Source organism: Thamnophis elegans, chromosome 6, assembly GCF_009769535.1.
Source record: "Thamnophis elegans isolate rThaEle1 chromosome 6, rThaEle1.pri, whole genome shotgun sequence".
In the NCBI taxonomy this organism is placed as follows: Eukaryota; Metazoa; Chordata; class Lepidosauria; order Squamata; family Colubridae; genus Thamnophis; species Thamnophis elegans.
The window spans coordinates 8,221,268-8,243,389 of record NC_045546.1 but is presented as its reverse complement, the minus strand read 5'-3'; the positions used below and the strand labels follow the sequence as shown (position 1 = coordinate 8,243,389).

General features: G+C 43.3%; 1 protein-coding gene across 1 annotated transcript in view; it reads left to right on the top strand.

The window, feature by feature from the left end:
* CTSC (cathepsin C) overlaps positions 1-22,122 on the top strand; it is a 44,453-nt gene that overhangs the window by 7,776 nt on the left and 14,555 nt on the right. Inside the window, exons 2-3 of the mRNA XM_032219466.1 lie at positions 7,262-7,407; positions 20,311-20,477. Of these exons, the coding sequence (XP_032075357.1) occupies positions 7,262-7,407; positions 20,311-20,477 (313 nt within the window). The remainder of the gene's footprint in view (positions 1-7,261; positions 7,408-20,310; positions 20,478-22,122) is intronic.

The following is a 22,122-nucleotide window of genomic DNA, read 5'->3' as shown; positions in this document are numbered from 1 at the left end:
ATTTCTCAACTCTTTGGTTTTTTAACAATGCTCCTTATGGGCATGTAGATGTGGTCCTCTGTTTGCAACGACAGTTAGGATCCAGTTTCCGCTGCTGAGAAAGGAGATTTTTTAAGCGAGTCATGCCTGATTTTATGACCTTTTGTGCCAGGGTGTTAAAGGAGGCACTGCAGTTGTTAAGTGAATCACGGGGTTGTTAAGCGAATCTGGATTTCTCCATTAACTTTGCTTGTCACAAGGTGACTGGAAAGGATGCTGCAACTATTTTAAATACAGGTAGTCCTCAACTTATAACAGTTCATTTTGTGACTGTTTCTTTCTCTCTCTTTTCTCTCTCTCACTTTCTCTTTTTTCTCTCTTCTCTTCCTCTCTCTTTCTCTTTATCTATTTTCTTTCTATAACTTCTCTTTCTCTTTATCTGTTTTTCTCTCTATCATTCTTTCTCTCTTTCTCTTTCTCCCTTTTTCTCTCTTCCTCTTCCTCATTATCTATTTTTCTCTCTTTCTATCACTTTTTCTCTTTCCTCTTTCGCTATTTTCTCTCTTTCTATCACTTTTTCTCTTTCTCTTTCTCTTTCTCTATTTTCTCTCTTTCTATAACTTTTTCTTTCTCTTTCTCTCTTTTTCCCTCTTCCTCTTCCTCTTTATCTATTTTTCTCTTTCTATCACTTTTTCTTTCTTTCTCTTTATCTATTTTCTCTCTTTCTATCACTTTTTCTCTTTCTCTTTATCTATTTTTCTCTCTATCACTCTCTTTCTCTTTCTCTCTTTTTCTCTCTTCCTCTTCCTCTTTATCTATTTTTTCTCTTTTTCTATCACTTTTTCTCTCTTCCTCTCTTTCTCTTTCTCTATTTTTCTCTCTCTTTCTCGCATGGGTGAGTGTACATGTACAGGTAGTTCTCGCTTTACAATTATTCATTTAGTGACCGATCAAAGTTGCAACACTGAAAAAAGTGACTTATGACCATTTTCACACTTACGATTGCTGCTGCATCCTCATGGTCCATTGATCAAAATTCAGAGGCTTGGCAACCGATTCATATTTATGACGGTTTCCGTGTCCTGGGGAATCATGTGATCCCCTTTGGCGATCTTCTGACAAGCCAAGTCAATGGGGAAGCCAGATTCACTTAACAAGGGTGGCGAAAAAGGTTGTAAAACGGGGCAAAATGAACTTAACAAAAAATTTTTTTGCTTAGCAACAGCAATTCTGGGCTCAATTTTGGTTCGTAAGTCAAGGACTAACTATATGCTGGATGCCAAGTATCACAAATTATGATCACATGACTATGGGTATAATTGTAAGTGTGAGGACCGGTCGGTCATAAGTCACTTTTTTTATTGGCCTTGTAACTTTAATTGGTCCCTACATGAACGATTGTAAGTTGAGGACTATCTGTATGAGCTATTACAGCAATATTTTATGAAAATAATTCCCAAAAAACGTGAAAGAGCACCATTTACGATCTTTCATGTATGGCATGGAAAATTTTGCTGTGGGTGAAAAATGGATGCAAAGCTTCCTTCATTTTCTCTGCTAACTTTTGTTTCTAATAAAGGAGGAAATGCAGCTGTGCAGAACTCCAGGTTTAAAGTTTAAAAAAACTATATTTCCGTGCAGATGCCGAACAGCTGTCTGTAACTCCTACACCAAATGTCACCTTTCTTCGGATTATGCTAAATTTTCAGCAGGCAACGATATAATTTTAGGGGGGAAAAACACTGCTGCTTAAGAAATAGAAATCTTGAAAAATGTTGCCTTCCTGATGTGGGTTGCTCAACCAGACTTTCAAAGGAGAACAAAGAGGGAATCGGTGGTTTCCTTTGGTAACTGAACTGATTTTATATTTTTCCTTTTGTAAAGCTTTTGGTTCAATTTGTGATCACATGCCCTTTAACCAAGAGATCTGGGAGCGGTGGCGGAATTTCCCCACCCTTAGAGGCCTCTATGAGGTGCAATCAACCAGCTGTTTGCGGAACAGAAAAATAAAATGAAATTAAGTTGTACTTTGGCATCCTGCAGCTTTAAGAGAAATGGAAATAATTTTTGAACTTGTCTTGTGCCTGAAACTTACTATTTAGTCAGCAAGAATTTCAGTCATGTGAATGTGGGTTTTTTTTCTGTTAAGGAAATGTAAGCAGATTTATGTGCTTGTGTGTGTGTGTAAAAATATTTGCAAATGTTAGGGATTTATGGTCAATTTAGACTTTATCCCAAAGCTTTAGTTTTGTTCAATTACTGCTATTCTCTCGCTCCCCTCCCTCCTTTTCTCTCTCTCTCCAACTCTTTCTCTTTCTTTCTTTCTCTCTTTTTCTCTCTCTTCCTCTCACTTCCTCTCTTTTTTCTCTTCTCTTTTTTCTTTTTCTTTTTCTATTTTCTTTCTCATTCTTTCTTTTTTCTCTTCCTCTCTCTTTCTCTTTATCTGTCTTTCTTTCTCTTCTATCACTCTCTTCTCTTTCTCTTTATTTTTATCTCTTTCTATCACTCTTTTTCTCTCTTCCTCTCTCTTTTTCTCTATCTTTTTTGTATCACTCTTTTTCCCTCTTCCTCTTTTTCTTTATCTATTTTTCTCTCTTTCTATCACTCTCTCTTTTTTCTCTCTTCCCTCTCTCTTTCTTTCTCTTTATCTATTTTCTCTCTATCACTCTTTCTTCTCTTTTCCTCTCTCTTTATTTTTCTCTCTATCATTCTTTCTCTTTTCTCTGTCTTTCTCTTTATTTTTCTCTCTTTCTATCTCTCCCTTTTTTTCATCTGTCTTTCTCTTTATCTATTTTTCTCTCTTTCTCTCTCTCATGGTTGAGTGTACATGTACAGGTAGTCCTCGCCTTACAACTATTCATTTAGTGACCATTCAAAGTTACAACAGCACTGAAAAAAGTGACTTATAACTTTTTTTTTCAAGCTTACAACTGATGCAGCATCCCCATGATCAGGTGATCAAAATTTGGAAGCTTGGCAACGGGTTCATATTTATGACGGTCGCAGTGTCCCGTGGTCATGTGATCCCCTTTTACGACCTTCTGACAAGCAAAGTCAACGGAAAACCCGATTCACGTAAAAACCGTGTTACTAACTTAACAAGTGCAGTGATTCACTTAACAGTTGTGGCAAGAAAGTTTTCAGAATGAAGCAAAACCCACTTAACAACTGTCTCACTTAGCAATGGAAATTTTTTGGGTCATTTGTGGTCGTAAGTCAAGGACTACCTATATATGTGTGTGTGTGGAAAGTGGTTGGTTCCAAGGTTACCTGTCTTTTGTAATCTAATGTTGTAAAATTAAATAATTCTCTTTTTTTGTTGTTGTTGCAAATGTTGTAATGTTGTAAAATGAAACAATTCGTTAAGGGTTCTCATTTTAACACCTTCTATTGTTGCACACCTAAATGGGGCAATAATTTTGGGAAACACTCTTGCTTAATTTCTGTATTTCAATTTTTAAGGCCCAGTATTGGTTCAACCAGAAATACTGTACTTTTTGGAGTATAAGACGCACCTCCCCCCCCCAAAGAGAGTAAAATCTGGGTAAAATCTTATACACTGAATACAGCTATGCATGCCCTTTTATGGGCAAAAAATGGGCTCGTTTTCATGAAAAACAGGCATTTTTAACTCATTTTTGCCCCCCCCCCAGCCCCTAGGAGCACTTTGCAGGCTTCTCAAATAACCTGCATGCCCAAAAATGAGGTGTGCAGATGTTTTGGGAGGTTAGGGTTAGAGTGCAAAACTTTTTTTTAAATGATCTCTTCAAAATCTTGGTGCGTCTTATACTCCCAAAAATATGGTAGTTATTATTATTGCTGTTTATAGACCATCGGCCAGATATTAAGACATTTGCTTCAGGTTGGCTCTGCTCACTGTCAGTCATTCCCTGGGCACCTCCCAATTGAACCGGTAGTGGAAATTGCGGGGGGAGGGGGGGCACCCACCTGCCCAAACTCTATGCCATCCTATTTAGGTATGTTTTCAAGTCGTGTGCATGCATGCAAGCCACACACTCAATCAAAGCGCATGCACGGAAGGCCGAGTGCATGCGTGGATGGGACACGTGCACTCACATTTGTGAACCGGTAGGGAAAGTAAGTGACTATCACCCCTTGTGGGCTGCCCTTGAAGACTATCCCAAAAACTTCTGCTGGGGCTGAATGCAGCTGCACAGGCAGTTATATATGCTCCTAGACTGGCAGACTTTCCATCTCTGCTCCATAAGCTGCATTGGTTGTCAGGTTGCTTCCAGGCCAATTCAAGGTGCTGGTCATAATCTTCAAATCCTTTCATGGCGAGGGGCCAATTATTTTTGAAGGACTGTCCCTCTTTGTTAAGGTAAAGGTTCCCTAGCACATAAGTGCTGCTCGTTCCCGACTCTAGGAGGCAGTGCTCATCTCCCTTTCAAAGCCGAAGAGCCAGCGCTCTCCAAAGACGTCTCCGTGGTCATGTGGCCGGCATGACTGAACGCCAAAGGCGCACAGAACGCCGTTCCCTTCCCACCAAAGGTGGTCCCTATTTTTCTACTTGCATTTTTACGTGCTTATGAACTGCTAGGGTGGCAGAAGCTGGGACAAGTCACGGGAGCTCACTTCGTTCCGCGGCACTAGGCATTCGAAACCGCCGAACTGCCGACCTTTTTGATCAACAAGCCCAGCGTCTTAGCCACTGAGCCAACGCATCCCTCTCTGATTACCTCTGCCCATTCCCATGGATCTGCCAGAGAAGGCATGTTGTAGTTACCTCCATTAGGCATTTATAGTACGTTTGATGAGCCCCAGATGCCTCCTCTGCTGTGGCACCCCACCTCAGGGGATTTCCTCCCCCCAAAAGTGAGATTATTAGAATTTTAAATTGGAGTATCAGGGTGGATTTGATTTAAACCAAGGCGATTTAAATCCCTAGTAAAAAAGCTTGATTGGAATCGATTGAAATCATAATTTTTAAGGAGCAACCGTCATCTCTGTCCCGCAGCAGCTCCTCCTCTAACCCGCTGTTGACTCAACGACAGTCCCGATACTGCAAAATATACAGCCTCCTCATGCTACCTAACTAAGCTCCATTTCACGCTGACTAAACTGAATTATGAAGGTATCTTAAATAGAAAACTATCTTTAGGTAGGTTTTCAATCCCAAAGCATTTTATTAAAAGGAATCAAGAAAACAATCTGGGTATAGTTCCTTGAGCCCAATGGAAGAGAGTATCAGTGGCTCCAGATTGAGCCGTGGAGTTGTTGGTGTGCTTGCTTTGAGAAATTTATTTATTCTATTTATTAAATTTAGGGACTGCCCATTTCTCTCGCAGAGCGAATTTTATTGCCCCGTGCTCATTTGCAGTGATGATCCCAAAGGTACTTTTCAAGTAGCAATAGCAGTTAGACTTATATACCGCTTCATAGGGCTTTCAGCCCTCTCTAAGCGGTTTACAGAGTCAGCATATCGCCCCCAACAACAATCCAGGTCCTCATTTTACCCACCTCGGAAGGATGGAAGGCTGAGTCAACCCTGAGCCGGTGAGATTTGAACAGCCGAACTGCAGAACTGCAGTCAGCTGAACTAGCCTGCAGTGCTACATTTAACCACTGCACTACCTCGCCGAAAAGTATTCAGGTATTTGGATTTTTAGAGAGTCGTTGAGGCCACTTGGAGGTTTGTCTGTGTTCTCGAGGTCACCTGAGTAGTGCAAATGGGTGTGGAGCCTTTTTCCCAACATCGATCTGCACTACTCAGGCGACCCTAAGGACACAGACAAACCTCCAAGTGGCCTCAATGACTCTCCCAAAGGATGCAAATGACCAGCTGTCTGCAAGGAGTGTAGAGCCTCCCATTTTCCCACCATCCAATCAGAGTTGAAGAAGCTTCTTGGATGAGAAGCGAAACATCTTCAAAGAAAAACCAAGGAAGTCCAGTTGCCTCTTTAAAAAGCACCTTTGGAACAACTATGACCGAAAATCTCCATAGACATTTTGCATTGATGATGTTATCTAGTTGGGTATTGAAATGTCAGCAAGCGAACAGTTACGTTTGGAGAATACCAAGAACTGCATAAATGTTAAGCATTTCTGTTCAACTAGGAGATTTTATCTTTTTCTTTTAAATGGCTTTGTTTAAAAATAAAGAACCGAAAATGTTAGTAGCATAATCTTTTTTTTAAATCTCCTTTATAGATTGTAGACATTGTTTAAATAACACGGCAATATTAACATCTAAAGGCATCATCAAAAAGAAATATGATCAAAGCAAAAGGAAGTAAAATGAATAAAAGAAACATTTGGTATAAGGTCAAACTGAAAAAGATGGTAATGTTCAGAACATTAACTAGCCAAGCTATACAACGAAAGATAAACTCAAAATGGCACCTAAAACATAACTAAAAGATTCAAATATTTTTCTATTTAAAACAGAACACAGTAAAACAGATGATAAAAAGATAATAAACATAAAAATGATACATAAAATTATTCTATTAAATATTTGACCAGAGTATTTTATAGTGCTGAAGAATCTTGTTCTTATTTTTGTCAATAACATTCATAAAAAGTACCACATATCGTAAATGTTTTGTGTCTACCATATTAACATATTTTATGTGTTCATTTTTCTATAGATACTATAATAGGTTTAACTGTATGTCGGGTTAAGAGATAGAATTTCTGTCAAAGGGTTATTACCAATCTAACTACTATCGGCTGAGCAATTAATATATATTTTCATGTGGTTCTTAAGCTGGGCCTCAAATAGATTGACAATAGAACTCAAGGGGTTTTTAAATATTAAAAACAAATTATACCCCAAAATATTATAGCAATAGCAATAGCAGTTAGACTTATATACCGCTTCATAGGGCTTTCAGCCCTCTCTAAGCGGTTTACAGAGTCAGTATATTGCCCCCAACAACAATCCGGGTCCTCATTTTACCCACCTCGGAAGGATGGAAGGCTGAGTCAACCCTGAGCCGGTGAGATTTGAACAGCCAAACTGCAGTCAGCTGAAGTAGCCTGCAGTGCTGCATTTAACCACTGCGCCACCTCGGCTCTTATTCAAAATTGGAAAGCAGGATTTATATGCTTGCATATTTATTCAAACATTTTAAAGCTTGCTTTTTACCAATTAATCTCAGGTCTGAATTCAGTCAGCTAAAATAAGGCCAGATAAAAACAGTTTTTTTAAAAAAATAAATATTTATTGCATATTAAGGAATAGGCAATTAACACTGTTACTGCTATGTCAGCTCTTCATCTTCAGTTACTGAAAACTCTTCGCTGTTTCGTTTTTTAGGTCCTGTGGAGAAAAAAATAACTGTACATCTTCAGAAACTTGACGTAGCTGAGGACGATCGTGGGAATTACGGCTTTTTCACCATAATTTACAACCAGGGCTTCGAGGTTGTCTTGAATAGCTACAAGTGGTTTGCATTTTTTAAGGTAAATGAGGAGTCCCCTTCCAGAAACTTGCATGCCTATTTATCCCAGAATGTATTGGCATTAAAATGTGGCACCAAAACTAAAATCTTGCTGAGCACAGTTGGTAAAAAAATGTTTTTCCCCCTGGCTGTGTAACACAACCGATAGCTACATCTCCCCTTTGAAGAGCAAGCAAGAAGCAATCAATACTTAACCCTTGTAAAATATAGAATTGTATAAATAATTGAGGAAAGCAATCGAGCACAACGTGTGGCCATTTGCTGTTTAAAGTATTTCCGGGCAAATTTCCTTGGTCAGTAATGAGCATAGCAAAGTACATGGGGAGAAATGCCTTCTATGCTATAGGTTTAGAATTTTCTTTGCTTAAAATCCAGAACTGTTCTGTGCTTCACCATATCAAATTGCATAAGTTTTATTGTATTGGCAAAACTGCCTCTTCTTGGGGTTGGAGGGAGCCTGAAGTAGTGAAGCACATGTGTTAGCATGTGTGTTGCAAGGCTCTGTGGTGGCACAGTGGTTAAAATGCAATTCTGCAGGCCAACTCTGCCCACAGCCTGGAGTTCGACTCCTGACGAGGCTCAAGGTTGACTCAGCCTTCCATCCTTCCGAGGTCGGTAAAACGAGGACCCAAATTGATGGGGGGGAAATATGATGACATTATAAAGCACTCAAAGTGTGCTGTGAAGCGGTATATACCAATAGCACTTAAGACTTATATACCGTTTCACAGTGCTTTACAACCCTCTCTAAGAGTCAGCATACTTCCCCCCACAACAATTCGAGTCCTCGTTTTACTGAACTCGGAAGGATAGAAGGCTGAGTCAACCTTGAGCCGGTCAGGATCGAACTGCTGGCATTTGGCAGAAGTAGGCTGCAGTACTGCATTCTAACCAGTGCACCATCACACCAATTCAATGAGAAACTGTGCCATCTTTGTTCAGAAGTAATGGTTAGAGCAGAGATGTCTCCAAAGCTAGGGCTATGATTCCATGGTTGTGGCTGCCATCTTGACTTTTTTGACCTTCAAGACACCTTGGGTTGGAAAGCATACAAGGGCCTTTGCTTGATTCACCAGCACAAACAACAAAGATGACTGAGGATCTGAAGGCTAAATCATATGACGAATGGTTGAGGGATGGCTAAGTGTAATCTAGCCAATAAAACAATAGGATAAGGGGGGAACCTGATAGCGTTCTTCCAATACTTGAGGGACTGTTACAGAGAAGAGGGGATTGACTTATTCTCTGAAGCACCTGTTCTGACCGAGGCTTCCCAAGAGCATGAAGCAAACTCCTGGTCCCAACAAAAATCCCTTCTATTAATTGAATTTTGCTCATTCACATCCAGCAAAGTCTTTCAAGGGAGGATTTACCATCACAGACCTTATCTGACTTGGAGAGCTGCCAGGCCGATATCTGCAAAACCTGGCAAGGAATCTCGGGAGAGTCAGGAACCAATTAAGCAAACTCATTGTCTCCTGCAAACTCCACTCCCCTTTCGCTCCTCTTTTATTTCCTCTGGGAGGGGACATTGATCGTCCACCTGTGGCCTTACTGCCAAGTCGACCCCTGTTCTTTAGATGTTCCCTTCATCTGGCAACTCCGCGCATGCACACACTGGGAACAGGCTCCAGTCTGCCTCATTGATCTCCATCTCCCAAGGCATCTGATAACTGGCATACGGCCCTGGACCCCTCTCTGCCTCCGACGCAGAGCCCACATCAGAGCCTTCTCCAGACTCCAGGACTGGCCCATCTTCCTCCCCAACCTCCTCACTCTCCGAATCTGCTGCCACTGGCGGGCCACAACAGCATCAGAGAAATGATGGGTGGAAGCTTGTTAAAGAGAGATCCAACCTAGAAAGAGGAAGAAAGTTTACGATAGTGAGAACAATTGATCAATGGAGTGGCTTCCCTCCTGGAGTTGTGGCTGCTGCATCATTGGAGGTTTCCAAAACCAGAATGGAGAACCATTTGAGTGGGATGATGTTCTTTCTTGAGCAGGGCATTGGTCTGTAAGAGGTCCTCTGAGGTCCTTTCCAGCCCTGTGATTCTTATGTTCAACACCCCCAGCACATCCATAATTTTCAGCTTGTGTCAACAAGCATTTGAATGCATTGTGTCAAAACAGGCTCAAGGATCCTGAAAGTGGTCGCACCTTCATTAGAAACCTCCTCCTGGGGGAGCTCAGAAAATAGATGTCCACTGCAGCCATTTTGGCGTCTTCTGTTCACTGGTTTTCCTTTTCTGGGCACTGCGGATTCTAGAAAGAGGAACAAGCAATTATTGGGGTTTGCCTTGGTCCTCCAGTGCAGAAGTCTTGTGTCATGGCCCTTCTTTGCTTCAAAAGCATTCAGAGAGGTCAGGAGTGTGATTTTAATCAAAAGCACTAGACAGCTCTTACAAAATCTTGTGGCAAAGTCAGACACACTGAAAACACAGCCTGTCCGAAGGTTGTAATTACTCTGTAGTGATAACACTGCAATAATCTGTATGCTGATCACATGTTTGTTTCCTGAGGTCTTGCAAGCTACGCACTTTAGACTTGGCCTGGCTTCTGTTTTCACAGATGGTAGATGAAGTCACGAGGTATAAGGCACCTGACCAGAAAGCTGGAGACTGTGACTTCTAGTCCCGTTTCAGGCATGAAAGGCAGCTGGGTGAGCTTGGGAGAGTTGCTCTCTCAACCCAGCTCATCTGTCACACTTATTGTGTGGGAAAATAGGAGGAAGAAAGTGGGTTGAAGATGTTTTCCGCCTTGGATAATTTGTAAAAATAGTAGGAAGGGAAGAGAGAAAAGAATGAAAGAAATGAAGAAAAAATAAGAAGAAAGAAGAAAAGGGGAAGAAAGAAAATAAGAAAAAGAAAGAGCGAAAGAAAAAGGAAAGAAAGAAAGAAAAAGAGAAAGAAAGAAAATAAGAAAGAAAAAGAAAATAAAAGAAAGAAAAAGAAAATAAGACAAAGAAAATTAGAAAGAAACAGGGAAAGAAAAAGGGAAAGAAAAAGAAAGAAAGAAAATAAGAGAAAGAAAGAAAAAATAAGAGAAAAAAGAAAGGAAGAAAGAATAAATTGGGCAGAGTTTTTCTCCTTGTCCCTTTTCCAAATAATTTTGATTAGCAGGGACATGCAACATTTCCACGTCTGAGGACCTGCTGCAAGTTGCTTTTCTCAACGTGATCATAACTTCCAAGTGGTTGTTAAATGGAAAGTTGTAAGTCAAGGACTATCAGGACAGCAGCTGGCAGGCACTTAGCCAAACCTGATGGATATCAGGAAAAAGCACAGCAGAGGTGGCTTTCGCATTACGCGGAGAGGAGACTACAAGGGAATCCAAAGCCTGTAGTATAGATTAGGAAATTGTGTGTAGGCGAGAAATACAAGAAGTCGGTGGCAAATTCCTTCTGAATTGCTGGCCAAAAAATAGCAGGAACATGTCCATAAAGGCACCAGAAATTGGAGTATCATTCAAAGAAGTCCCTTTTACCTCTGAAATATCTGAAATAGGATGAAATAGCCTCCTTCTATCCCAGAGTAGAAAAGCAATCTCAAATCACTCCTTACCAGGAATGGTGAATGTTTGCAAAAGCTGCTACGCTTTCCAGAGGAAAAAAAACCTAGCTATTTCCTGTGAAGCAGTTTCCTTTAATAATGAAAAAAATGTCTTTATGGTATATAGTGTGGGCCTGGAAGAAGCTGTAGCTTTTGAAATCACCAGAGGCTTTCCTCGAGTCTCTGGGACGGCAAAAACAGCCTCCCCTGGCTTCGGAGGCTCTCCGGAGGCTGGAAACACGCCCGTTTCTGAACTTACGGAAGTCCTGTTTTTTGCCCTCTCCAGGCTCCGGAGGCTTTCACTGAAGCCTCCTAGTGCCAAAAACGGAGCGTGGGAGGCACGCTGCACACACACACACACCGTGCTCTCCTCACGCATGCATGCATGCCTCCCATGTGCGTGCATGCGCAGTGCAGCTACACTGGTGACGGCTTATGCATGCCATAGGTTCCCCATAACAGGTATAGGGTCTCCTGCTTGAGCAGGGCCTGGATTAGGGAGGGAGGCAGAGAGAGAAGACGGATCTGTGTGTGTGTGTGTTTGTAAGTTTGTATATGTATGTACATACAGACATACATATAAATACAAACACAGACACACATACTTTTGAGATTGTCCATTAGAAGTTCCTTTTTAATGTCTGCCATTGTGTGCACCGAAAAAAGGGACAATAAAGCTTATCTTATTTGGTGGTCTAAAAACTAGGGTTTATTATTTTTATTTAATGTTTTTAATTTATTAAGAAATGGTAAATCCAACAGAAATTATATTGTTCCGGTCAAGGCAATGGAACACATACAAAAATACACAGCTCAGTGTAAAAAATATCCTCCCATACCATCAAATTATCCATAATAAGCCAATTGCAAGAATTGGAAAATCTCAAATGAACCATTGTATAGACAGGATTCCATGTCCTATTGCTACACTTGCCCAGTGGTGATTATATACTAATGAACTGTTGATATTAAGCATGCAAATTAAATTCTTAAATCAATGAAGGAGAGATATCCAGTGGCTTAACCAACTGTTAACTTATGAAATTGGCACCCTCACAAATTTTAACCACTTTTAATAAATTTATGAAACTGGTCTTTGAGAAGGTACAGAGTTATAGCACAGCATAGCATATTTGTTATATTTTAAGAGCAGTGAAAATCATTTACTGTTTTTTTATAGAGAACAATAAAAAAAGGCCAGATTCAACTATCTTTACTTTCTACAATTGCTGCAATTACAGGGTGTTTGTTCGTCTGCTTGTATGAAGTCCAAAGAATGTAGACTAAAATCGGATAGTCAAAAAAGCAATTGCAAAGAAGGCAGTAGCAATGAATATCCCAGTACAATGCCAAGAATTTAGCCCAACCTTTTCTTTTTAATGCCCTCAAAGGCAAGTAATATAGTGGAATAAACGCCTTTTATTTAATTTACAGTGAATTCTTCTCCAGCAAAGTCTTTCCTCTCCCACAGTCTCTCAAGATAGTTCACAATTACCGACCTTTATCAGGCTTGGAGAGTGGCCAGGCCGATATCTTTCAGACGCCGCGATACTTGGCAAGATTGCAGGAATGAACTTGTTGTCTCCTGCAAACTCCCCTCCCCCTTTGCTCCTCTTTTATTCCCTATGGGAAGGGCCATTCACCATCCACCTGTGGCCTTACTCCCAAGTCCACCCACTGTTCCTTCGCCTGGAAACTCTGTGCATGCACATACTGGGAACAGGCTCCAGCTGTTCTTCTGCCTCACTGACCTCTTGACTCCGAAGGCAGCTGATAAATGTCAGACGGCCATGGCCCCCTCTCTGCCTCCAATGCAAAGCCCTCATCTGAGCTTTCCTCAGCCCCTCCTTCAACTCAATTGTCAATTTAATGGGTTTATATGCTGCCCAATCCCGGGGGGGGGGGGGAGGACTCAGGGCGGCTTACAAGTACGAATAAAATAAAATAACATACAGGGGAAGAACATAAAACAATACAAACATTTTAAAAACACAACATACATCTGGGTTAATTGGGGGTTGACCTGGTTTGAGTCAGCAACCCCAGGCCTGCCGGAACAGCCAGGTTTTGGTGGCTTTTTGGAAGGCTGCAAGGGTGGGGATGGTCCGGATCTCTGTTGGTAACTCGTTCCACAGAGCCGGAGCAGCAACAGAAAAGGCTCTCCCCCGAGTGGTCGCCAGCCGGCATTGCCCGGCAGACGGCACCCGGAGGAGGCCTAACCTGTGAGTTCTTATCGGATGTTGGGAGGTGTGTAGCAGGAGACGGTCTCTCAGATATCCAGGTCCAGTCCCATGTAGGGCTTTAAAGGTAATCACCAGCACTTTGTAGCGCGTCCGGAGACTAATAGGGAGCCAGTGCAGCTCGCGGAGGATAGGTGTAACACGGGTGTACCGAGGTACCCCTGATATTGCTCGCGCGGCTGCATTCTGGACCAGCTGCAGTCTCCGAACACTCTTCAAGGGCAGCCCCATGTAGAGTGCATTGCAGTAGTCGAGCCTTGAAGTGATGAGGGCATGAGTGACCATTTGAACCCAACCTCCTCACTGTCTGAATCTGCTGCCAGCTCTGCTGGCAGGCCACAACCATTAAAGTGGGATCTAATCTAGAACTGAGGAGAAATTTCCTGTCAGTGAGAACAATTAATCAGTGGAACAGTTTGTCTCCGGAAGTTATGGGTGTTTCATAATTGGAGGTTTTTAAGAAGAGGTTGAAAAGCTATTTGTCCAGAATGCTATAGGGCTTCTACTTGAGCAAAGAATTGAAATAGAAGACCTCTAAAGTCTCTTCCATTAGTCTGTAACACATGGCACAAAAGGTACTACTAGATAGCCACCATTTTTAGCTAACATAATGCTGTATGAGATATCTGCCAATGGCTTTAGACTGCTTTTCACATCCGTTAACAGAGAAGGCTTGGTATCGGCGCTTAGATTTCCTTGCCAATTAGAATCCCGTAAATGCTATTTAATCTCTTTCCTTCTTCCTTTGATCAAGGAAACTACATTTTCCTTAGAGACCCCGTCGAAGGGAAGCTTATCTGACAATCTTCTGCCTTCACCACACCTGGAATTATCAGCTCCAATTAACAGATTTAGACAGGTCTGGGGGGAAATCAATTTGGACTAGAGATCAAACAGGTTTAAAGCCAGACCTAAGGTTTTATTGAAACCAGTCTCAAAATGTAACACTGTAGAGCAGGGATGTCAGATTCGATTTCATTGAGGGCCACATCAGGGTTGTGTTTGATCTCGGGGGGGAGGCAAGGGGCATGGCCAGCTCAACGTTATTCATCGAGGCTCAGTTTTCTGCTGCAATGGCCTCCTGCAGATCTCTGCCCGTGAAAATGGAGTCCCGATGAGTTGCATTGAGGCCTCCCCGAGTTCCGTTTTCACTAGCAGAGGCACCGCGGGCTGGTCCTTCACTGTTTCCAGGGTGGGCCTGTGGCAGAGGTGGTATTCAGCAGGTTCTGACCAGTTCTGGAGAACCGGTAGTGGAAATTTTGAGTAGTTCGGAGAGCCAGTAAATACCATCTGTGACTGGCCCCGCCCCCATCTATTCTCTGCCTCCCGAGTCCCAGCTGATCAGGGGATTTTTGCAGTAACTTTCCCCGGGAATGGGGACGGAATGAAGATTTCACATTATCCTTCCCCTGCCATGCCCACCAAACCATGCCACACCCACTAAGCCACCCACAGAACCGCTAGCAAAAATGTTTGAACCCCACCACTGGCCCGTGGGCCAGATCTAAGCACCCTGCAGGCTGCATCCGGCCCTCGGGCCTTGAGTTTGACACCGCTGCTGTAGAGCATTTGGGGCAAACCTAATTAGAACTGAAATTGATGGAAGAAATTTAGTCCGGGCATCCTCAAATGGACCCCGTTATCTTTAGGCCTATAAATCTGAGCTCGGCATGAACTGAATTATTACCTCTCCTCCAAAAGCTTTGAGAGCTGCAGGGACTTAATAATCACCTTTCCATCTCGAAATACCTGTGAACAGCAACAGCAGTTTCTCAAGGCATTTTCAGTTCAATAATTGATGCCTATTCTTCATGCTGTTGAAGGTTGAATAATGCCCCCAGTTATTTATAGAAGCCTCGCTTGTTCATTCTGAACGTTATCCAGTCTCCACCTCCAGAAGATGCTATAACTGTAAGATCATTCGAAGAAATCCGGTTCCACCCTAGAGGATATAAATGTTTGAATTAAAGGAGTGGCTTATATGGCACAAGTAACAGGTGTACTTACCAGGGACTTGAGCTGTGTTGGATAACATCCAATGAGGGTCTCCAATCTGCTGTCCTAACAAAATGGGCATATTAGACCAGAGGTATCAAACTGAGGGATGTGGTGGCTCAGTGGCTAAGATGCTGAGCTTGTCAATTAGAAAGGTCGGCATTTTGGCGGTTCAAATCCCTAGCACGACATAACGGAGTGAGCTCCTGTTACTTGTCCCAGCTTCTGCCAATCTAGCAGTTCGAAAGCACGTAAAAATGCAAGTAGAAAAATAGGAACCGCCTTTAGTGGGGAGTTGAGAGCGTTCCATGTGCCTTCAGCATTTAGCCAGGCCGGCCACATGTCCACGGAGACGTGGGTTGGGCTTCAAAAATGTTAGCAAGGGGTTCTCTGCCTGGTTGCCGAGTGGGCGTGGCCATGGTGGGTGTGGCCTAGTCAGACTCCTGCACCACGGCGGGGGGTGGGGGGGTGTTTTTGCCCTCCCGGGCTCTGGAGGCTGGAAGTGGGCCTGTTTCCGGCCTTCTCAAACTTCCGGAAGGCCCGTTTTTCGCCCTCTCCGAGCCTCCGCCCATGCCCTTCACTTACCTGCACCCAAAACGGGCTGCATGGGGACTCCTGGGAGGGGAGACGCGGGGTGGGCGGGGCCAGCCAGGAGTGGGATTTTGAGGTGATCTGAACTGCACAGAATCTTAGCTAGAGGCTCTCCCGAACCCCTGCCAACCCCCAGCAGCCCTCCCCTGACTGTATCCCACTACTTGAGTCTTTTCCAGCTTTCTGTAGGGCAATATCCTGGCATCTTGAGACTTGGTTTATACATTCCTGCCATCGTTGGCCACGGCAGCTGGAGATGAGGGAAACAAATTGCAAGATAGATGGGGAACATTGAAAAAATCCCAACCCTTCCATTGCCTTTCAGTGCATGTGAAGTGTTAATACCACTTTATAATGCCTTGGTGAGGCCACACTTGGAATTCTACATCCAGTTTTGCTCACCACAATGTAGAAAAGATGTGGAGACTCTAGAAAGAGTGCAGAGAAGAGCAAGAAAGAGGATTAGGGGACTGGAGGCTAAGACATATGAAGAACGGCTGCAGGAACTGGGTATGTCTAGTTTAATAGAAAGAAGGACTAGGGGAGACATGATAGCAGTGCTCCAATATCTCAGGGGCTGCCACAAAGAAGGGGGAGTCAAACTATTCTCCAAAGCACCTGAAGGCAAGACTAGAAGCAATGGGTGGAAACTAATCAAGGAGAGAAGCAACCTAGAACTAAGGGGAAATTTCTTGACAATTAGAACAATTAATCATTGGAACAGCTTGCCTCCAAATGTTATGAATGCCCCAACACTGGAAGTCTTTAAGAAGATGTTGGATAGCCATTTGTCTGAAACGGTATAAGGTTTCCTGCCTAGGCAGGGGGTTGGACTAGAAGACCCCCAAGGTCCCATCCAACTCTGCTATTGTATTGTATTGCTGTTTCCGCATACGATGGCATTCTTAAAACCTCGCATTCGTGCCAACATGATTAATCACCATGGAACAGCTGATTCTCCATAAGTATAACTACCATGTCTTAAGGCAGTGAATTTCATGAATTATACATTGTGTGAAGATATAATGCCAGCGAACTGCATCTATTGCTATTCAATTGATTGGTCGAACAAGGATTAAGCTCTCGGTAGTGGGTGGGGGGGAGAGAAATTGTGAAATATATTTTTTAAATGAATATAGGAAAAAGATGGGAGGGGAGAGAAATCTGTCTGCTTCCTTCAAAGCAATGCATAATTATCCGGATTCCCAATTACTTTTCCACCTTTTACTTCCAAGCTGCTATGATTTATCCCGGGTTACCCTGCATGAGGAAATGGTTCAGTGGCCCATTAAATTTATTTATGTGTTTCTTCGATTTTTATCCCGCCTTTATTACTTTATAAGTAACTCAAAAGTCAGCAAACATATATAATACTCCTTCCTCTTTCTGTTTTCTCCACGGTAACAACCCTGTAAGGTGGGTTGAGCTGAGTGAAAGGGACTGGCCAAAAGTCACCCAGCTGGTTTTCCTGGCTAAAGTGGGACTAGAACTCACTCTCTCCTGATGATTAGCCCAAAGTCACCCATTTGGCTTTCATGCCCAAGGCAGGACTAGAACTCCCTGTCTCCTGGCGATTAGCCCAAAGTTATTCATCTGGCTTTCATGCCTAAGGTGGGACTAGAACTCACCAACTCCTGGGGATTGGCTCAAAGTCACCCAGCTGGCTTTCATGCCTAAGGCAGGACTAGAACTCACCATCTCCTGGTGATTAGCCCAAAGTCACCCAGTTGGCTTTCATGCCCAAGGCAGGACTAGAACTCCCTGTCTTCTGGTGATTAGGCCAAAGTCACTCAGCTGGCTTTTGTGCCTAAGGCGGGACTAAAACTCACCGGCTCCTGGTGATCGGCCCAAAGTCACCCAGCTGGCTTCCATGCCTACGTTGGGACTAGAACTCACCATCTCCTGGTTTCTAGACCACCATTTTAACCACCTCCACAAATTGGCTCTCCAAAGAGAGATGTCTGTAATGCGCACAATGTCAAGTCATCTTTAAGGACTGCTCTCCTAAAAGTAAGTGGACAAGGATAAAGAAGAAAGCTTCTGATTGTGGATCCCTGCTTTGTCTTTAGCCAAACCTTGGTGCTACGTGATCCAAAGAGATCTCCCAAGGGTAAGTACTTCAGGGACCAAGTATACAGAGCATCCTCCATTGGAAAAAAATCAGAATGGCAGATACAGGCTACCTTTCCTTAAATTCCCATAGCAGAAAATTACAAATGTTACATTAGGTCATATCCTTGTGTAGGATGGAAAGCTTTGATCTCTGTTGTTTTGCCATTTTTTACTGTTCCTTTCCATTTGCTATCATTGCTGATCCTCTCATCCTTTCCTACCACCAAAGTCTGTTTCAACTGAAAAAAATCTTCATTTGCATTTCTACAGTAACTTACAGTAAGATAATTCTCCTGCTATGACACAACAGATCTATTCTGGCTTTTAAGAAACCTTAGAATAACAAAAGTTAAACAGGATTAGTGGGGTTGAAGGCTAAAATATATGAAGAAGGATTGCTGGAATTACGTATGTCTAGTTTTAATGAAAAGAAGGACGAAGAGGACATGATAGCAGTGTTCCAATATCTCAGAGGCTTCCACAAAGAAGAGAGAGTCATCTATTCTCCAAAGCACCCAAGGGTAGGATATAGGTGGAAACTAATCAGGGAGAGAACCAACCTAGGATTAAGAAAAAAAATTCCTGCCAGAATGATTAATCGGTGGAACAACTTTCCTCTAGAAGTTGTGAATGCTCTAACACTGGAAGTTTTTAAGAAAAGGCTGGATAACTATTTGTTTGAAATGGAATAGGGTTTCCTGCTTGAGCAGGGGGCTTGGACTAGAAGACCTCCAAGGTCCCTTCCAACACTTATTATTCTGGACTTAGACATAGAACAGCCATCCAGAATTAATAATACCCCTGTAGTTGATGGATTATGAAGAAAGGCTGTTTCTTCAGTCATGGAGAAGTTAGAGAAAATCACCTGGCATAAGATTGGCTTGTTAGCAATAGCAATAGCAGTTAGACTTATATACCGCTTCATAGGGCTTTCAGCCCTCTCTAAGCGGTTTACAGAGTCAGCATATCGCCCCCACAGTCTGGGTCCTCATTTCACCCACCTCGGAAGGATGGAAGGCTGAGTCAACCTTGAGCCAGTGAGATTTGAACCGCCAAACTGCTGAACTGCAGTCAGCTGAAGTAGCCTGCAGTGCTGCATTTAACCACTGCGCCACCTTGGCTCATTCATCCCACTGTGTTTTTACTAAGCCTTCATTCCCTAATGAGATGATCTCCCATAGGAGATACAGATAGTATAAGACCCAGCATCCATGAGAACCATCACAGTTGGTAGTTAAGGTGTTGGGTTAGAAGAAACCGCAGTTCAAGTCCATTCTGTAGAGCAGGGATGTCAAATTGGATTTCTTCGAGGGGTGGTAGTTCTCCTCCATGGGCCGCTGGGGGGGATGGCGGGGTGTGTGTGTGGGACAGATGCCTCCTGCAGCACCCCGCTGACCAAAATGGGTGCAGGGCTCAGTTCCTGGCCTGTTTTCAGCCAGGTTTTGGCCGACAGAATGCTGCAAGAGGCCATGAAGGATAAAAATGAAGTCTGTGTGTCTGTGCATGTGGCCCATTTTAGCAGTCAAAGGCACCACAGACCAGCCCTTCGATATTTCCAGGCCGGCCCTGTGGGCCGGATTGAAGCGGCCCGTGGGCCGGATGCGGCCCGCGGGCCTTGACTTCGACACCCCTGCTGTAGAGAATAAAGATGATTTTCATGGAGACGAGCCAGATCCAACCCCAGAGCCCAAACCCAAACTCAAAACAATCTAAAACAAGCAAGAAATCGCTCAGACGGACGCCATCTTAGTTTCACAGCTGTACGTTGTGAAGAGAAGTAAAGAGACATCAGACTTAAAAGATTCTTTTACCACAGCAAATATAGCACAGCAGTTTTAACCTCCTTTGGAGTTACTTTCTTGCTGAGGCCTACCTGATAGAATTGATATTTAGCCATGGATGACTTTGGGCCCGTCACCCTCTCCCAGCCCAACTCACTCACCTTGAGTGAATCAAAGCTATTAGTTTAGACAATATAAATAAATAAATCTGAGAGGACACTTCATTTGTGAAAGTCTGGGAATTGGATAACCAGTAGTGGTTTTGTAGGATTTCACTGGGGTTGAGGCCGGAATTCTTTTTTGCATGAAATCATCATCATCATCCTCTTTTAATGACCCCATAATCCTTTGCCGGGTGGAATCTGAAGAACTGAACGGGACTAGCAGAGTGTTTTAATGGCCAGATGACCTTCCTGTTGCCAGTGCGGAGTTTTGTTCAGCAGATATATCCTCAATGTGCCCAGAGAAAGAAATATCTGCCTCTACCTAGGATCAAACTCACAGCCTCCTGATTATGAGGCGAGAGCGCCACCTCTAGGCCACCGCGCCATCCGATCTTTTGCCCGCAGTGACTCTGTGGAATTGCTGGTATCCCGTCTAAAATCCAATCTTATCTTGTCTTCTCTTCCCTTTTTAGTATAAAAAAGAGGGCTCCACCGTGACGAGTTACTGCAACGAGACTCTACCAGGCTGGGTGCATGATGTGCTGGGCCATAATTGGGCATGTTTCACTGGAATCAAGGTCTCCCCTTCAGGTCCCCAAGTCCGTGTCCATCAACTGCCTCCTTTGAAGAGCTCAAGAAGGTGAGTTCTTGTTTAGCAAAACAGCACAGAAGGCCTGCCTGTCCTGTTGTAATTCAAAATATTGCAGTCGGTTTTCCTTCAGGCTGCTATAGCAACAGTAATCTTTTTCCCATTTTGATTAAGTGTCTCCTCAGCAGAGAATCTTGGTCTAATACGGGGGTGTTTAGATCTGGCCCACTCTGGAAACATCGAAGGACCGGCCCACGGTATCCTCTGCCAGCAAAAACGTGCTCCCAATCTCCATTTTCGGCTGGGACGGCCTCCTGCAACCCTCTGCCAGGGAAAATGGAGCTCGGGAGGGCCGTGTGCGGCCTGTTTGTTCTTCGTAGGTGTTTCTTTCCTGTTTTTTTCTTTGAAGACCTTTCGCTTCTCATCCAAGAAGCTTCTTCAGCTCTGACAGGATAAGTGACTACAGACTTTTAGCTACACAATTTGTGATGAACACCCTTGGAATGGTGTGAGAGTAGGGATGGATTTCCAGAGGAAAAAAATTGCAGACTACAGGAACCAGGATCACTACTCAGGTGACCCTGAGGACACAGATAAACCTCCAAGTGGCCTCAACGACCCTCTAAAAAAGGATGACCAGCTGCCTGCAAGGAATATAAATCCTTCCATTCCCCACTAGCCTATCAGAGCTGGAGAAGCTTCTTGGATGAGAAACAAAACGTCTTCAAAAGAAAAAGAAAAAACAAGAAATTCCAGTTGCTTCCTGAAAATCGAATTTAAGGCTGTTTACATGAAGTTTAAAGCGGTTGTTCGAATGCATTACATTGTGATTAAAACTAAAAAAAAAATCATTTACAGCTAAGACATTACTAGCAATAGCACTTAGATTTATATACCGCTTTACAGTGCTTTACAGCCCTCTCTAAGCGGTTTACAGAGTCAGCTTATTTCCCCCAACTATCAGGCTCCTCATTTTACCCACCTCGGAAGGATGGAAGGCTGAGTCAACCTTGAGCCTGGTGAGATTTGAACTGCTGAACTGCAGCTAGCAGTCAGCTGAAGTAGCCTGCAGTGCTGCACTCTAACCACTCGGCTTTCTGATGATGATCATCATCATCTCCTTTTAACAACCTCATAATCCCTTGTGGGATGGATTCTGGGCAACTGAATGGAGCTGAGTGTTTACTGGCCAGATGCCTTTCCTGTCGCCAGAGCGGGGTGATATTCAGCAGACAGAATCTCAACATACCCAGAGAGAGAAATATCTGCCTCTACTGAGGATCGAACTCACAGCCTTCTGATTGTGAGGCGAGAGCTCCACCTCTAGGCCACTGCACCACTTGGCTAAAACCATGATGGAACATCCATAAATCCATCTGGCTTAGTTGGTTTTTAGCCTATTGCCCCATCCTGAGCTCGACAACTTCCAGATACCAAGACAAAATCTTGGATTAAAATTCTCATGTTGTTGGCTTAACATTGGTGGAAGACACTCACCCAACTTGTGTGTGCCAGATAGCACAACATGCAATAGTAAGTTCCAGCACCGTGATGATGTTTTAAGAGAAGTCAGGGTGTTGAATTTGGATATACCGTCTTATGCGTCTTATACTCCAAAAAATACGGTAGTTAGGGTCTTGTTAGGTAAGCTCCCCGTTGGGAGAGCGAGTACGTTCAGCGAAGCGTTGCGAGAGTT